The 18,767-nt window shown below is 38.7% G+C and overlaps 2 protein-coding genes across 10 annotated transcripts in view; one reads left to right on the top strand and one right to left on the bottom strand.

Moving 5' to 3' along the window:
• Positions 1-18,767, top strand: part of RXFP1 (relaxin family peptide receptor 1) — a 123,100-nt gene that overhangs the window by 25,470 nt on the left and 78,863 nt on the right. For all 9 annotated transcript variants that reach the window (XM_086703983.1, XM_086703980.1, XM_086703982.1 and 6 more), the window contains exon 2: positions 12,676-12,813. In XM_086703983.1, coding sequence (XP_086560109.1) covers positions 12,676-12,813 — 138 coding nt within the window. The remainder of the gene's footprint in view (positions 1-12,675; positions 12,814-18,767) is intronic.
• Positions 12,746-18,767, bottom strand: part of CB1H4orf46 (chromosome B1 C4orf46 homolog) — a 95,412-nt gene continuing 89,390 nt past the window's right edge. The window contains exon 4 of the mRNA XM_086703989.1: positions 12,746-12,879. Within this exon, the coding sequence (XP_086560115.1) occupies positions 12,856-12,879 (24 nt within the window). The 3' untranslated portion in view covers positions 12,746-12,855. The remainder of the gene's footprint in view (positions 12,880-18,767) is intronic.

Raw genomic sequence — 18,767 nt, 5'->3', positions numbered from 1 at the left:
GAACGTATGAGGGCGATCTGTGGGGAGACACTGCGGGAGGACCAGTGGGGCTCCTCTTAGCAGCTTTAAGAGCCCCCCAACATTTGGGTCCTGTTATGAAATGAATCATGTGCTTTTCTCCTGTCAAGTTTAGCCAGAACAGTGCAAGTCTAAGAGAAACAGAATTGGATAGAACTGAAGTTACGGCTTTGCCATAAAAGTAAATCTAGAGGGGATATATTTTAAATGCTGCAAATCAACAACAGCCAAATTCATGAATCTCAACCATTCTGTTTAAAGGGCTACTATTTATTCCCTCAATGACAATTTTTCAAATGCTTCCCAGGAAGAGCCCATCACTGAGCATGCAGAATAAACCAAGCAGCTCTTTTCCAGAGATGCCAGATGAGCTAATCCTACACACTTTTCTTAAGGAGCTACCTTCTTCCAGAAAGGATTTGCGTGGCAGAACCTTGGTAGCCTTTGAGTAGATAAACATTGGTATTCTTCTCAGTGATTCTGTAATTCTGGAAAGAACCCATTTTAAATATATTTTGAACTCCACAATGCTTGATTTAAATCAGTTTTTAAAAATGCACACACAGTAGAATATGCCATTTTTTTTAATGTGCTCTAACTCTACAATTTAGACTCAAGTAAAACAGAAGCAGTACAACTCCTTTTAGAAACTTAAGGGCAGAATAATGGAAATTCATTTCTCAGTAAATGAAATTAATCTGAATGTCCACTCCTGCATATGACAGAAAACCTAACGTACTTCCAGGTAATCCAATCACTTATTTTCTTCCCACTACTTTTTCCCTTCAGTATCTTTTGGGTAAATATTTTGCCAATTCAAAGCTCTCTACCTTCTCTGTCTTCTTCTCTTCTCTCTTTTCCAGGAGTGACCAAAGTTGTGTCATCTAGACTGTGGTGGGAGGGGCCTCTGCTTTTGGTCCTATGGTCCACTGCTGGATCATTCACCTGGGAAATAGCACCACCCGTGCTTAGTTCCCAGTCCCCTGGCTCTGTCATATCTGGTGTGGAGGCATCTGCTTCCCCACACCATCCTGCAGTCAGCTTCACATTGGTCAGTCTGCATTATCCTCCTCTCGCTCGTCAGACCTCTCCCAGTTGGCTAGCTTCTTGGCTACTTCTGTCCCCTCTGGGGAACACTGTAAACATCAGGACACTGTTCTGTTCCAGTCTAGGATTTCATAAAATAAGAGACTGTAAAAAGGAGCCCTTGGGTCTCTGTCCTTAAATGCATCACATCTCCTTTTTATTCTACTGTGGCTTACACCGTGTGGTGGGGGATGAAAAAGGTCCATTGAGATTTGTGATCCCTTCACTCACCCCGGTCACGATTTCCTATTTTTTAAAGGTTTTGTGGGGCTTTTTTATGTTTTTTTAATTTTTTTTTTAATTTAATTTTATTTTTTTCAACGTTTATTCATTTTTGGGACAGAGAGAGACAGAGCATGAACGGGGGAGGGGCAGAGAGAGAGGGAGACACAGAATCAGAAACAGGCTCCAGGCTCTGAGCCATCAGCCCAGAGCCCGACGCGGGGCTCGAACTCCCGGACCGCGAGATCGTGACCTGGCTGAAGTCGGACGCCCAACCGACTGCGCCACCCAGGCGCCCCTATTTTTTTAATTTACATCCAAATTAGTTAGCATATAGTGCAACAATGATCTCAGGAGTAGATTCCTTAGTGCCCCTTACCCATTTAGCCCATCTCCCCTCCCACACCCCCTCCAGTAACCCTCTGTTTGTTCTCCATATTTATGAGTCTCTTATGTTTTGTTCCCCTCCCTGTTTTTATATTATTTTTGTTTCCCTTCCCTTATGTTCATCTGTTTTGTCTCTTAAAGTCCTCATATGAGTGAAGTCATATGATATTTGTCTTTCTCTGACTAATTTCACTTAGCGTAATACTCTCCAGTTCCATCCACATAGTTGCAAATGGCAAGATTTCATTCTTTTTGATTGCAGAGTAATACTCCATTGTGTGTGTATATATATATACATGTATACATATATATATACACATATATATACATATATATACGTATATGTATATATATGGAGGGTTTTTTTATGTTTATTTACTTACTTTTGTGAGAGAGAGAGCAGGGGGAGGGACAGAGAAAGAATCCTAAACAGGCTTCATGCTGTCAGCACAGAGCCCAATGTGGGGCTCGAACTCATGAACTATGAGATCATGACCTGAGCTGAAATCTGACGCTTAAACAACTGAGCCACCCAGGCATTCCTCCCACTACTTGTTGATCCTCCTTCCACACTGTTGTTTGGTCCCAGCCCAGGGAATGGTGGTTCCCTGCAATCCATTTCCTCCTGCCTTCTGACAAATTCTTATATCTTTAGGAGGCAGGAAAATTGCCCCATCACATGCTGAATCAATCAAGGTTCTTTCAAAGAAAAAGAAGCAGTAAGATATATATTATTTTCATTTTGATCTATCTATCCATATATATACATACATATATGTGGTGATTCTTATGTTTATATTATTTGCATATATACTCATATACATATATATATATATACATATATATATACACACACATATATAGATTGATAGATATAGATACATAGTGATTTATTTCAGTGAACTGGTTTGCTCAGTTGTGGTGTCTGTCTGGGCAAGTCTGAAATCCATAAGGCTAGAAACTCTTAGGAAGGACCTAACACTGTGATCCACAGGTAGAATTTCTTCCTCAGAGAAACCTCAATTTCTGCTCTTAAGGCCTTCAACTGATTGGATGAGACCCACCCACATTATCAATCTCTTTTACTTACAGTAAAGCTTTTGTGGACATTAAACACATTTACATAATGCCTTCACAGTAATGCCTAGATTAGTACCGGAATGAAAAACTGGCTACAATGACCTAGCCACGTTAACACATAAAACTAACCATCACCTATGGGTTCTCACTCTGTGGTTTATGTATAAACTCCATGTTCTAAGTCCTCCACACAAATCAGCCTTTGGAACTTAAAGGAAAAGACACTTACTTTCTTTTCAAAATTTTGGCTCTTACAATGGAAACCCAGGCTGTCAATAATAATGCTTCATCTAGGGGCAACTGGGTGGCGTAGTTGGTTAAGCCCCTGACTCTTGATTTCAGCTCAGGTCATGTCCTCACAGTGGTGAGATCAAGCCCCACATCAGGCTCTGTGCTGAATGTGGAACCTGCTTAAGATTCTCTCTCTCCCTCTGCCCCTCCCCCACTTGCACACAGTCTCCCCTCCTTCTCTCTCTAAAAGAAAAATAATAATTCATCTAAAAATATATAAGTTGATTGCAGTAGTAATGTCCTCCTTTGTTCTCAGTTATACTTGCCCACCTCATGAAGCAATGAATATCACTGAAATGGATGAAGAGCCCATGCAACAAAAAAATTTCAGGAAAGAAAAAAGAACTTCAGTCACTATTTTTAAAGGTTATCTCACCAATTTATAAGACCCCACAAATAAGCCAAGATTGTTTTCTCTTTCTCCAAATTTTTATTTAAATTCAAGTTAGTTAACATGCAGTGTATTATTAGTTTCAGGTAGAGAATTTAATGATTCATCACTTACATACAACACCCGGTGCTCGTCACTGTAAGTGCCCTCCTTAATGCCCATCACTCATCTCACCCATCACCTTGCCCACCTCCCCTCTGGTAACCATCAGTTTGTTCTCTATGGTTAAGAGTCTGTTTCTTGGTTTGCCTTTCTCTCTTTTTCCACCTTTGCTCATTTGCTTTGTTTCTTTAAAAAAAAATTTTTTTTAACGTTTATTTATTTTTGAGACAGAGAGAGACAGAGCATGAACGGGGGAGGGGCAGAGAGAGAGGGAGACACAGAACTGGAAGCAGGCTCCAGGCTCTGAGCCTTCAGCCCAGGGCCCGACGCGGGGCTCGAACTCACAGACTGTGAGATCGTGACCTGAGCTGAAGTCGGACGCTTAACCGACTGCGCCACCCAGGCGCCCCTCATTTGCTTTGTTTCTTAAATTCCACATATGAGTGAAATCATATGGTATTTGTCTTTCTCTGACTAACTTATTTCACTTAGCATACTACTCTCTAGCTTCCATGCCATTGTTAACCGACTGAGCCACCCAGGCACACCTTAAAATGTTGTGTTTTTTTTAACGTTTATTTATTTTTGAGAGACAGAGAACGAGCAGGGGAGGAACAGTCCACATCATTGCAAATGGCAAGATTTCATTCTTTTTTATGACTAATATTCCATTATATATATATATATATATATATATATATATATATATATATATATATATATATGCATTTGGGCTCTTTCCATAATTTGGCTATTGTTGATAGTGCTGTTATAAACATCAGGGTGAATGTATCTCTTTGAATCAGCATTTTGGTATCCTTTGTATAAATACCTACTAGTGCAATTGCTGGGTTTTAACTTTCTGAGGAAGCTCCATACTGTTTTCCAGAGTGGCTGCAGCAGTTTGCATTCCCACCAGCAGCACAAGAAGGTTCCCCTTTCTCCACATCCTTGTCAACATCTGTTGTTTCATAAGTTGTTAATTTTAGCTATTCTGACAGGTGTGAAGTAATATCTCATTGTAGTTTTGATTTGTATTTCCCTGATTATGAGTGATGTTGAGCATCTTTTCATGTGTCTATTAGCCATCTATATGGCCTCTTTGAAAAAAGTGTCTATTCATGTCTTCTGTCCATTTCTTCACTGGATTATTTGTTTTTTGGGTGTTGAGTTTGGTAAGTTCTTTATAGACTTTGGAGACTAACCCTTTATCAGATATTTTATTTGCAACTATCTTCTCCCATTCCACTGGCTGCCTTTTAATTTGTTGATTGTTTCCTCTGCTGTGCAGAAGCTTTTTATCTTGATGAAATCCCAATAGTTCATTTTTGCTTTTGTTTCCTTTGCCTCAGGAGACGTATCTGGTAAGAAGCTGCTACATAAGCCAAGATTTTTAAAAACCATATCAAATTTAATGGAAAGATATGAAAGATATGAACTTAATAAAAATTTAACATATTTTTCCTAGTTTTTCTCAGTTTTTTAATTTTGGTTTTTATAGGAAATTAGTTGTAACAGGCATGTTCTTATGCTCTCCTAGGCTAATGATATAGGAAGAATATGAGTGAAATAGGACATGGACTATTACGCTGGTGACAGTGAGTAGATAAGGCTAATGAAAATTCAGTCCATCTCCAGTTAATTCAGTTCACCACATATCTTTCATTCTAATTCATTTATTTATTCATTCATTCACAAATATTTATTGCCATCTTATACTATAATGTTAAGTACAGAGAATATGACCATGATTTGAGACATGGTCTGTCTGCCCTCAAAAAGCTGGGGCACCTCGGTGGCTCAGTCAGTTAAGCGTCCGACTTCGGCCCAGGTCATGATCTCACAGTTTGTGGGTTCAACCCCCACATCAGGCTCTGTGCTGACAGCTCAGAGCCTGGAGTCTGTTTCAGATTCTGTGTCTCCCTTTCTCTCTGTCCCTCCCCCACTAGCACTCTGTCTCCCCCTGTCTCAAAAATAAATAAACATTAAAAAAATTTTTTTAAAAGAAAGCTTACAGAAGAGACATGTGGGCAGCAATTACAGTATAGTGCAACAGGGGCCGTTGGAATGAGATAGATTCAGAATGCTAAGAAAACAGAGAGTAGGTATACAACCCAGCCTAAAGAACTAGATGCTTTCAGAAGAAGGTAATACCTGAATCCTAAAGAAAGCACAGGATATTGGCAAGTAAATGAAGAAATCCCAGTGCCTATGTACTGTCATTTTATTGGTAGGTAACAGCAATGTGCATGACATATTTGGGGACTGCAAACAGTCAGTCAGTTCTATGTGAGGTTTTAAGTCAAACTGGAATCAGGACAGGCAATGATAAAGTCATATTTTTTTGTTATTGTTGGTGGAAGAATGGTTTCTTTGTGTTTGTTGCAGAATGTTATTTAATTGATTTATTCAACTGTAATTAACCTACAGTGTTATATTAGTTTCAGGTGTACCCTATAGTGATTCAACAATCCATGCATTACTCAGTGCTCTTTACAAGAAGTGTACTCTTAATCCTCTTCTCCTAGAGAAAGGCGTATTTCTTGGGAAACCAAGTGTTTAATTTATCTGGAGGAGCATAAGTTATGAGAAAGATCATAATACAATATTTATAATGAGAAACTGGGCTGAAGCAATAAAATTCAGAGATATTAAGTACCCGGATTTTTGTGAGGACAAATGAATTTTTTTGGCTAATTTTTAAGCTCTCTTGAGGTAGAGATGATTGAATTTTTGTCAATATTTTTTGTGTGTACAGAGTACACACATCTCAAACTCTCAGATTTGAAGTCTAAAATGTTCTTTTTAAATAATATCTTCCTTAAAACATCTGTTTTGCTATTCAAAGATTCATGGAACTCGTTCAAGAGGCCTGAAAATAGTCTGTGGCCAATTCTTTTACTTTTGGCAGAATATGCTTAAATTATCTATCCAATTTTTCAAAACTTCCAGAGACTGTCTTAGTAACCCAACCCATTGTTTAATAATTCTTACACTTAAGAAATGATTCTTTCTAGGGGTGCCTGGGTGGCTCAGTCAGTTAAGCATCCAACTTCAGCTCAGGTCATGATCTCACAGTTCATGAGTTCAAACCCTGCATCGGGCTCTATGCTGACAGCTCAGAGCCTGGAGCCCGCTTCAGATGCTGTGTCTCCCTCTCTCTCTGCCTCTCCCCTGCTTGCACACACACACACACACACACACACACACACTCTCTCTCTCTCTCTCTCTCTCTCTCTCTCTCTTTCTCTCTCTCAAAAATAAATAAACATTAAAAATTTTTTTTTAAGAAATGATTCTAACTACCATGAGTCCCTGGGACTAGTGGACATAACAATGTGCAACCTCTTTCCCAGTTGTCAAAACAATAGCAGTTGCAACCTTTCCAGAGACACAAAAGCTGCACTGGTAATGTCCATCTATTTCTAAAACCTCTTAAAATCAATTAGAAAGTCTCCACTAGAAGGATAAACAGCCACTGAAGTAATCAATTGCCTGTTCTGCAAGTGAGCTCATGTGTTAGTCATCTGCTGGCATGGAGTGTTTTCCTATTGATTCTTCACCAATGACAAGTCCTGGGTTTCTCATCCTGGGTACTACTGACATATTAGGACAGACAAGTTTTTGTTTGGGGGGAGGTTTCCTGTGCATTGTGAGATGTTTAACAGTATCCCTGGACTCTACCTTAATTAGATGCTAATAGCAGCCCCCTAAGTTGTGACGTAAAAAATGTCTCCAGACTTTGCCATTTGACCCCTGAGGAACAAAATCATCCCTGATTAAGAACCACTGATCTCATACTCACCTTCTTTCAAAAGGTCTAAAGAGAGCTAACTAATATTACAATCAGGTTTTTAATCTATAGCTAAGAAACCAAATTTTCACATATTTGAATTGTCTATAAATAACTTCAGATTATTTTTATTATTATTAAAGGAATACTCATTTTTATTTATTTTTTAAATTTTTTTTAACATTTATTCATTTTTGAGAGACAGAGAGAGACAGAGCATGAGCGGGGAAGGGGCAGAGAGAGGGAGACACAGAATCTGAAACAGGCTCCAGGCTCTGAGCCGTCAGCACAGAGCCCGACGCGGGGCTTGAACTCACAAATTGCGAGATCCTGACCTGAGCCGAAGTCGGACACTCAACCGACTGAGCCACCCAGGTGCCCCAGGAATACTCATTTTTAAAACACAAGTCCAAATTTTCTTTTCTTAAAGGTATAAACTGCAGAATAAAATCTCCCATTTTTCCTGAAATTATTTGTCCCATTTCCCAAAGATGACCACTATTAACAGTTCATTGTGAATATATCAGCATTTTATAAACACACATACAGCTTTTATTTTATATAAATAAGAACAAACAATATAGACTATTGTTCAACATATGCAAATATATAGTTCTGAAACTACACCACGTAATTTATTTAACAATCCTCCACTACATCCGGTATTTTTTAAGTTTATTTATTTATTTTGAGAGAGAGAGAGTGAGCAGGGGAGATGGAGGGGCAGAGAGGGAGAGAGAGAATCCCAAGCAGGCTGTGTGCTGTCAGTGCAGAACCTGAGATGGAGCCCGATCTCACTAACCTGATTCCATGCCTGAGACAAAATCAAGAGTTGGATGCTTAACCAACTGAGCCACCCAGGCACCCCCACATCTGACACTTCTATTTTTTATTTCTAAACATCTTAAATAGCTATTGATAGTCATCATTTAAGATAGAAATTATCTTTTTTTAAAATAAATGGACTGAATATAGGGAAAGTCTGTCTTTGTGTCAGTGTGTGTGTGTGTGTGTGTGTGTGTGTGTGTGTGTGTGTGTGTATTTTACTTCCTAACAAGGTAGTAACTACCTCTATACTTTTGATGCTGTAATTATCTAAGAAAATAGAATATTGCATATTTTCCACAGATTGTGAGGAGGATTTCAAATGCTGGAAATAAGTTATAGAATCCAATGAAACTCCCATCTTAGTGTTTACACAAGTCAAAGTTGTACAGAAACACAATAAACATTTTAATTAAATGTGCCAAATACACTCACTACTTAAATTTAACTGAACAGAGATGCCCTTAAGGCATTGACTTCAGAGCAACCGTGTTAAAATTTTCCATATTTGCATTTAAGTTTGCTATAGAGTAAGAGTTATAATTTCACTGAAGTGGCACTTTTGTGCATTTTCCTAGGCAAAATTGTAAGTGCTTGTGCATTTCTGTCAAGGTCTGTCAAAAAAGTAGAAGCTAAATTTTATTTCACTAATGATAAATCACTTGGAACTTAGCCTCCAAAAAGTGTTTATTGAAACCCCTAAGATTTTAGTCCTGAGAGAGAGAAACGGGGCTATTTAATAATGTTGGTTTGTGCAGACTCACCTCGGTGCCAACTTTCCATCTCCAGTGACCAGAGCTGTTCTCCTCCTGGTATGGAGGGAGGAGGAAGACACCCTTACAAAGGGAAATATATGTCCTGCTTTTAGGCAGATAGGGGAAGGGTGGAGGGCTCTATGTTTGCTTATTTTCAATTGTCTTCATTTTAAAACAATACTTATGCCAAAGTGGCATGCACATTTGGGAGTGGTGTAAGATGATCCCCTTCAACTTCTCCTAAATTTTCCTATAACCATCACTTACCTGCCCCTTACTCTATCATTCTCTTCCTGAACAATTGAGCCCTAAAGCTATTTGGTGAACCACAGAAAGGTATTCTTCTGTGCTGGATGTGACAGAGGACCTATGGCATCCCAGAGAGGAATTTTGGGGCCACAGTGGGATAAGGAGGGTGTCCACAGAGGAAGGTGGTGCCTGGCATTCTGTAACAGATGGCTAACAAGGCAAGGAGAGTGCTCATGCAGGAAAAATGTCCATTATTGGGAGTCAGACTAAAGGGGGGGTGAGGAAGGTAACTATGCAGGAAGAGGATTTGTCAAGATAATAACTATATTAAGGATAATAGAAAGCACTTTCTCATTGTCAGAAAAGGGAGCTAGAGATATGTAAAGGGAGTAAACTAGACTGAACCATATGGTGTTAACTAGGAATTGGACACCCTTCCACGAAATACTTATTTTTAAAATTTTTTTAAATTTATTTTTATAGAGATATAGAAAGCAAGCAGGGGAGGGACAGAGAGAGAGGGAGACAGAATACCAAGCAGATTCCGCTTTGCCAGCACAGAGCCCGATGCAGGGCTCAAACTCATGAATCATGAGATCATGACCTGAACCAAAACTAAGAATTGGAGGCTTAACCAACTGAGCCACTCAGGTGCCCCTACAAAAATGCTTATTAATCACAAAGACTAACTTCACAGTGGAAAAGTTTTGCAGATATCACCCTAACCAAGCGACCAAAAGTGATCATCATCAGTAATGGGACAAATCAAATCTTGCATAACCTGACAGGTTGAAATAAGCATCACTTCTGTGAATTTCTTACCAAAGTTGCATAATCTAAATCTAATTTTGATGAAATATCATACAACCAAAATTTAGGGACATTCTACAAAATATTTAACTTACAATCTTCAAAAGTGTTGAGGTCATGAAAGATAAGGAAAAACTAAGAAACTATTCCAGATCAAAGGAAACTAAAGAAATGGGACAATTAAATGTAAGGATTATAAACTAGATCCTTTTACTATGAAGGACATTTTTTGAACAGTATGTGAAAAGTGAATGGATTCTGCAGTTTAAATGGTAATAAGGTATTAATGTTAATTTCCTGATTTTTATGGTTCTAACATGATTATATAGGAGGAGAACATCCTTATTTAGAGAAAAAAACACAACCGAAGTTTTTAGGGGTGATGGAGCATCTAGTCAGGAACTTACTCTCAAATGATTCAGGAGGAAAAATCATTATTTATACTGTATTTGCAACTTTAAATCTGAGATAATATCAAAGTTATTTTTAAAATATCACTATTTAAGACCTTAAATGTATCTTTTGAATCATAATGTTATAAAAATATAGAACTCATTCCATGACACAATCGTTGAAGGGCTGTATCTGCTTCTAAATATAAACTTAAAAGATAGGACATAAAAACATAATATCCCTAAAAGTAAGTTACTCAGAAGAGAATTTTCAAAACAGCAGCATGAAAACACAGGCAGGTATGTCTCGTCTAGTTAAAACATCTTCAAATAGTAACTCTCAGCTGAAGACTGACAACTCATCACAGAACTTTTCTGAAATCCTTGATTTTTTTTTTTTTAAGTAAGCTGTATACCCAATGGTGGGCTCAAACTCACAAACCCAATATCAAGAGTCACATGCTCTACTAACTGAGCCAGTCAGGTATCCCTGAAACCCTTGATTTTTAAATTTTGTTCTTAAAAAACTGATTAAAAAAATTAATAAAGACATCAGAAGTCAGTATCAACACAGATTACCTTATTTTATGTACACTTGAAGTCTCTGAAATATGTGATGTCCTGCCAGGGCCATCCTGCGGCATACAAATCCTTTGATTTCATTTTAATCAATTTGTTGAAAAAATATTGATAAATAATTTTAAAATAATTTCACAAGTGAGAGGCGCCTGGGTGGCTCAGTCAGTTAAGCGTCCAACTTCGGCTCAGGTCATGATCTCTCGGTTCATGAGGTCAAGCCTCACATCAGGCTCTGTGCTGACAGCTGGATCCTGGAGCCTGCTTCAGATTTTGTGTCTCCCCCTCTCTCTGCCCCTCTCATGCTCTGTCTCTGCCTCTCAATAATAAATAAACGTTTAAAAAAATTAAACTAAAATAATTTAAAAATTAAAAAAAATTAAAAATAATTTCACTAGTGAGAACACCACTTACAACACAGCTCATTATTACATAGATTTAACTATTTCCTTCATCAAATGATGTGCTCTGAAACAACTAAGTACAGTCAAAACCTGACATTGCTAGATTTCTTCTGTATAAAAATGTCACTTGCCCTGTAAGATGTCCTGCTGCATCTTACAAAGATGTCATCAAATGATGTGCTCTGAAACAACTAAGTACAGTCAAAACCTGACATTGCTAGATTTCTTCTGTATAAAAATGTCACTTGCCCTGTAAGATGTCCTGCTGCATCTTACAAAGAAAATAGTCTTTTTTATTCTTTTCACGTCTTGATGACAAATCACAAATACATTTTTATATAATAAATGTTATTGACAATTCAAGCTATTCTGTTTTTATTTCTTTTAATTGACAATATTCTAGAAAGTTCCAAACATGTACAAACTTGGTAAGGATAGTAAGTAACAGAACTACATTTGGAGTCTCCAATAATCTTTAAAATTTATATAAATCTAAGGTTTTAAAATGGCATAGTTAACTTATATCCACACAAACACCTGCATGTGGGTGGATGCTTATAGCAGCTTTATTCATAATTGCCAAAACTTGGGTGAAACTGAAATGTCCTTCAGTAAGTAAAGATAAATAAACTATGGTACGTTCAAACAATGGAATATTATTCAGTGCTAAAATAAATTAGTTATTAAGCCATAAAAAGACATAGAGGACCCTTAAATGTGTATTACTAAGTGAAAGAAGCCCATCTGAAAGTTTGGGCAGGAACTTTGTTTCATTCAGTGTGGTTTACACAAAATCTTGCACAGAGCCTCACACACAGACACTATCCAGTCTGTGAGTGAGCATGTGCATGTACTTTCCTGATGTTCTCTATGTCTTCTTCCTTTAATACCAGAAGAGTCTTGATTCTGAGTAAGAATTCAATAAATTCCCGATTTTTAAAATGATTGGTTAAAATACTTTTGAAAGGGAGAAGAAGGGAATTGAGATAAACTATAAAGTATGGGCAGACATTGCATAGAAAAAGGATGGGGGTGGAGGACATTCCACGTGGGATACAGCATGAGAAAAGGCAAAGAAAGGAGAATCCTGGCATCTTCTGGGGACACAGAAGAGAACATCCCATTGGCGTGGAGGTTCTTGGAAAACAGTTGGCATGAGGCTAGTAAGCAAGGTGAGGCGGCCACACAGTGGGCGGTACAAGCCAGAATGAGATTACAGGTTTTAGGATACTGGGGAGAAACCATTTTTTGCCAAGCCTTTGTATTAACCTTCTCTCCTCCTTCTTCATCACAGTCCTTCACGGGAGTGGGCAGGATGTCAAATGCTCCCTCGGCTATTTCCCCTGTGGGAATATCACCAAGTGCTTGCCTCAGCTTCTTCATTGCAATGGTGTGGACGACTGTGGCAACCAAGCGGATGAGGACAACTGCGGTGAGTGAAGCACTTGTAGTCACAGCAGGAATCAGGGCAAAATCAGTGCAGGTAAAGTCTCTGAGACTGCTCATAACAAGAGAAAAGAGGAAACTAAATTGAAAAAAAATATGTCACTTAAGGAAATCGTACATTTTTTTTATTAGCTTCAAACATCCACTCTTTATATTATCACCACCAGTATTTGAGGAAAGTGGTGATTGTGCACATAGTAAGTTTTGTATCCCATGAACCCATCCAGTTAACATCTTACAAGCAAAATGGTGTAGGAATTGGGAATTTGGGCGCTGGAGACAAGACTGTCTGGTTTGAATCTGGGTACAACAATGACCAATTATGTAGTCTTGAGAATGTTTCTAAACCTCTCTTTTGACTCTCTTTCCTGATATTAGAAAAGGGTTTGGAAATTGTCCCTATGCTGAGATAACTTGGGAAGATTAAATGTAAGGGATTAGAGAAATGCAAGCATACAGCAGGTACTAGCTAAGTGTGAACAGCTATTGCTCTTTCTTATTATCTGTTGCTAACTACAATTCTGATGGACAAATGAGACCGCCCAATAAAGAACAAACAATAAGTCCAGCTAACCTATTATTTACCAACAATCAAATTTATAACCTAATAAAGTCAACAAGTAGAGCTTCTGACCAAAGAGAATACCAGGAAAACTTGGCTTTTGGTTAGAATTTTGCTCAAATTTTGTTTAGTATATTCATTGTTTTCAAATTTTTAAAATTCTAGTTAGTTAAAGTACAGTGTAATATTGTTTCAAAAATAGAATTTAGTGATTCATCACTTACATATAACACCCACTGCTCAACACAAGTGCCCTCCTTAATACCTGTTGCCAATTTAGCCCATCTCCCCATCCACCTTCCCTCCATCAACCCTCAGTTTATTCTCTATCATAGAGTCTCTTATACTTTGTTTCGCTCTCTCTTTTTCCTCCCTTCCCATATGTTCATTTGTTTTATTTCCTAAATTCCACATATGAGTGAAATCATATGCTATTTGTCTTTCTGTGACTGACTTATTTCACTTAGCATGATAGTCTCTAGCTCCATCCATGTTGTTGCAAATGGCAAGATTTCATTCCTTTTTTTTATCCAAATATTTATTTAAATTCTAGCTCATTAATATTTAGTGTAGTTTTGGTTCAGGAGTAGACTTTAGTGATTCATCACTTACATGTAACACCCAGTGCTCAACAAAATGAGTGCCCTCCTTAATACCTGTTACCCATTAGCCCATCCAGCCCCTCCCCTCCAGCAACCTACCATGTTCTCTATAATTGAGTCTCCTATATTTTTGCCTCACACTCTGTTTTTATCTTTTTATTTTACCTTCCTTTCCCCTTTGTTCATCTCTTTTGTTTCTTAAATTCCACATATGAGTGAAATCATATGGTATTTGTTTTTCTCTGAGTTATTTCTCCAAGTTTTTCTCTGAGTTATTGTGCTTAGCATAATACTCCCTAGTTCCATCCACATCATTGCAATTGGCAAGATTTCATTCTTTTAGATAGGTGAGTAATATTCCATTGCATATATATGTCACATTGTCTTTGTCATCATCAGTTGATGGACATTGGGCTCTCTCCATAATTTGGCTATTGTTGAGAATGCTGCCAACGTGTGCATGTCCCCCTTCAAAATCTGTATTTTGTATCTTTGGGTAAAATACCCCGTAGTGCAATTGCTGGGTTATAGGGTAGTTCTATTTTTAACTTTTTGAGTAACCTCCATAGTGTTTATCAGAGTGGCTGCACCAATGTACATTCCCATCAGCAGTGCTAGAGGGTTCCCCTTTCTCTACATCCTTGCCAACATCTCTTGTTTCCTGTGTAGTTAATTTTAGCCATTCTGACGGGTGTGAGGTGATCTGTTTGTAGTTTTGATTTGTATTTCCCTGATGATGAGTAATACTGAGCATCTTTTCATGTGTCTGTTAGCCACCTGGATGTCTTCTTTGGAAAAATGTCTATTCATGTAGTCTACCCATTTCTTAACTGGATTATTTATTTTTTGGGTGTTGACTTTCATAAGTTCTTTACATATTTTTGGATATTAACCCTTTATGTCATTAGCAAATATTTTCTCCCATTCTGTAGGGAATGTTGATTGTTCCCTTTGTTGTGCAAAACCTTTTTATCTTTATTTCAAGCTTTCTTTTTCTTTTTAACATTTATCTATTTTGCGAGAGAGAGAGATTGCAAGTGGGGAAGGGGCAAAGACAGAGGGGACAGAGAATCCCAAGCAGGCTCCAGGCTCTGAGCTGTCAGAACAGGGCCCAGTGTGGGGTTTGAACTCATGAACTGTGAAATCATGACCTGAGTAAGGTCAGATGCTTAACTGACTTAACCACCCAGGCACCCTAAAGGTTTTTTATCTTGATGAAGTCTCAGTAGTTCATTTATATTTTGGTGATGGTCAGTTTTGTTGAATAATGGGAGTCTTTCTGTGATTTTTGGAATTCAATATCTGTTTCCTTCCCCAGATTACGGAAGTTTCCAGCTATCATTTGCTCAAATACCTTCTGCCCATTTTTACCTCTCTTCTTCTGGGACCCCTAGGATACAAATGTTATTATGCTATAAGGAGTTGCTGAGTTCCCTAAGTCTACATTTGTGATCCAATATTTTTCTTTCCCTCTTCTTTTCAGCTTTGTTATTTTCCGTAATTTTATCTTCTATATCACTGATTTTCCCCCTCTGTTTCATCCATCCTTGTCGTCATAACATGCATTCAGATTTGCATATCAGTTATATTATTTTTAATTTTAGCCTGACTAGTTTTTAGTTCCATTATCTCTATGGTAAGGGATTCTCTAGTGTCTCCTATGCTTTTCTCAAGCCCAGCCATCATCTTTATAATTATTGTTTTAAATTTTAGTTCAGACATCTTACTTATATCTGTATTGATTAAATCCCTGGCCCTGGCTTCTTTCTTTTCTTTCTTTTGGGGTAAATTCCTCCATCTTGTCATGTTGTCAAGGTGGAAGAAAGAAAGAAAGAAAGAAAGAAAGAAAGAAAGAAAGAAAGAAAGAAAGAAAGAAAGAAAGAAAGAAAGAAAAAGAAGGAAGGAAGAAAGGAAGGAAGGAAGGAAGGAAGGAAAGAAAAGAAAGAAAGAAAGAAAGAAAGAAAGAAAGAAAGAAAGAAAGAAAGAAAGAAAGAAAGAAAAAGCTAGATCCTAGGTGTGTTTTGTTCTGCTTGTTAAAAGAAGCTAGATCCAAAGTAATAATAATAATAATAATAATAATAATAATAAAGTTTAAAATAACAATAAAGATTAAAATTGCTTTTTCTGGTATCCCAAGGAGGGCTGAACAAAAGAAGCTAGATCCTATTTCCCCTAGAGGTGAGGCTTCGTAGCAGCCTATGATCAGTAGACTTGGTGCACCCAAGGGGTTTGTGCTGATCTTCTGGGGGTGGGATCTGCTGTACTTACCCTAGGCTGACTTGCCCTAATGGAAATGCACCTGCAGGGCACAGAGTAGCAAGGCTTGGTAAAAGGGGCTCCAGCCTCTGGTTGGTGGTGCTATTTTGCGCACTGAAGTGGGTCAGTGCTATTGGGCAGGCTGAAAATGGCGTCATCCGCTCTCTTGTCCCTGGAGCAGGGAGTTTGCAGCCACCACTCTTCAGGAAGCCCTCATTGGAGAGGCCGGGCCATCTCTCCCAAATGTACTGAAGGCACGAGAACTGCTTCTCCCCATGTGACCCAGGAGATCTTCAGCCCACACTGCCCACTCCCAGGTCTCCACCCTCCTCCCCCACTGGAGCACCACTAAGCCTACTAGGCGTGTCCCTGGCGATGGTGCAGACTTCTGAAACTTCAAACTCTGCACTCCACTATTTATAAAATCTTGTGGTATTCCATGCCTCTCCCTGTCACAGTCAATGGCTTTAAGGGAGACTTTTTCTTGTGTAATTCCCTGCACACACTGTCACTCTCTCTCTCCTTCTCTCGCTCCTCTCCCTGTGATCAGGGCTCCCTCCCCATTGGAGTACCTGCAGCTCTTCTCTCCCCCAAATCAACTCTCTGCAGCTCCTACCTTCCAAGATGTGGCGGTTTTTTTCACCTCTACTCTAAAAAGGGACAAGGCAAGCCTATGGTCTCACTACTCCTCCACTACCATACCTCCAAATATCCTGTTCAAATTTCTGAAGCCATAACAACACAAATTTATAAAAGAACTTCAACTGGCTGGATCTGACCCACCGGGAAAATGAGCTTTGGATAATAATGTAAAATAATGAGATTTCTTACTCATGGGGAAATAAGGTACTATTTTTGGAGGATAAAGACATACATAACAATCAGAAGTGCTGCATAAATAAGTAATACACTGAAGAGACTTGCTGTTTTCACTCCCTAGAGTATTACAGACTTTTTTTTAGGACCCTACACTGAAGGAATTAACACTTCTCTAGGTGGTAGCAGTTAACTCAAGAGTAAACACACTATCTAAACTGGTGAGCTTAAGCTATGATTATCTTTGATTTGGATGGCTATACATATGTGTTGTCTTCTTTTTTTTTATAATTTTTTAATGTTTATCTATTTTTGAGACAGAGCACGAGTGGGGGAGGAACAGAGAGAGGGGGAGACACAGAATTTGAAACAGGCTCCAGGCTCTGAGCTGTCAACACAGAGCCAGACACAGGGCTCAAACCCACAAGCCATGAGATCAGGACCTGAGCCAAAATCTTTTATATATTTATATATATGTATACATATGAATACGTGTGTGTGTGTGTATATGTATACATATATATACGTATATATACATATACGTATATATATGTTCTATCTTCTTAAAACACCTGATTACCATATAAACTTTTAAAAAACCAAGATAAAAGTGTTCTGCCCACCGCCAGCCACTTCCCCCTTAAGCTGCTAGCAGTTCATATAGAGAGAGTGGCTTGAGAGTTTCCTACCAACTGATATGTTGACAGAAAGCAGGAAAAAACTTGGTAGGACAGGAAACTTGCCACCAAAAGTAGTTTCTCAGTGAAAAATAGCTTGGGAGCTCTTGGTCTAGTGCTGCATTTAAAGAAACCAAGTAACAAAAGTAACAATCTTCAAAGTAGTAATCCTTAATTACTCAAGTTTTTCAGGATTCACCAACCAGCAAATTCAGATGGAGGCGATATGCATTGGAATGCAGAGATCAGGCTTGGGTGACCTGGATTTAAAATCTGGCTCTGAAGAGGGTAACAATGGCTGTTGTCTTTTCTGTGACGTGGGAATAATAAAAATATCTGTGTCCACATGTCTTAAAAAGATTCAGTGAGATACTGTATCTAGGATGCTTAGCCCAGCACCTGACACAAAATTGGCATTCAGTAAAATGTTAACTTGTGTATCAGCCAGTTGTAGCTACCTTACAAACTTAATGACATAAGAAGTAATCATTTCTTTAGCTTGCAATTCTGTGGGTCAACAACTTGGGCTGGGCTCAGCTGAGATCAGCTCCACAGTTCTCAACCTAGTTGGGACTTTTTCATGTACCCTCCATTATCTGTGGATCAGCTTTGTCGTCATGCCTGGGACCTTGGCTGAGATAACCAGAGTGACTCAGCTCTGGCCCTCCAGTAGGCTAAGCTTTCTGCTAGTGGTAGAGACATGGCACCCAGGGGTACACCCAGGAGGGAAGCCTATGCTCAAAAAATGACCCACTTGCCCCACATCCTTGTTGAAGGGAGTCACAAGACCAGTCCAGTTTCAAGGGATGAAATTGACTTCTCTTGCTGAGAGGAGCTGCAAAGTCACACTGCAAGGGGGTTGGGCAGAGGGAGGGCAGCCACTGCAACCACTTTTGCAAATTCTACCGCAGTTGGTATTATCATTGCTTTTCCCACAAACATTGATATTAACACTCGGTGACTCAGAGATTGCTTTTCCCACAAACGTTGATATTAACTCTCGGTGACTCAGAGTCCCCACCTGTGT

This window comes from Puma concolor, chromosome B1 (assembly GCF_028749965.1).
Source record: "Puma concolor isolate L17-30 chromosome B1, mPumCon1.1.hap2, whole genome shotgun sequence".
NCBI classification, from domain to species: Eukaryota; Metazoa; Chordata; class Mammalia; order Carnivora; family Felidae; genus Puma; species Puma concolor.
This window is presented reverse-complemented; position numbering and strand designations above follow the sequence as displayed.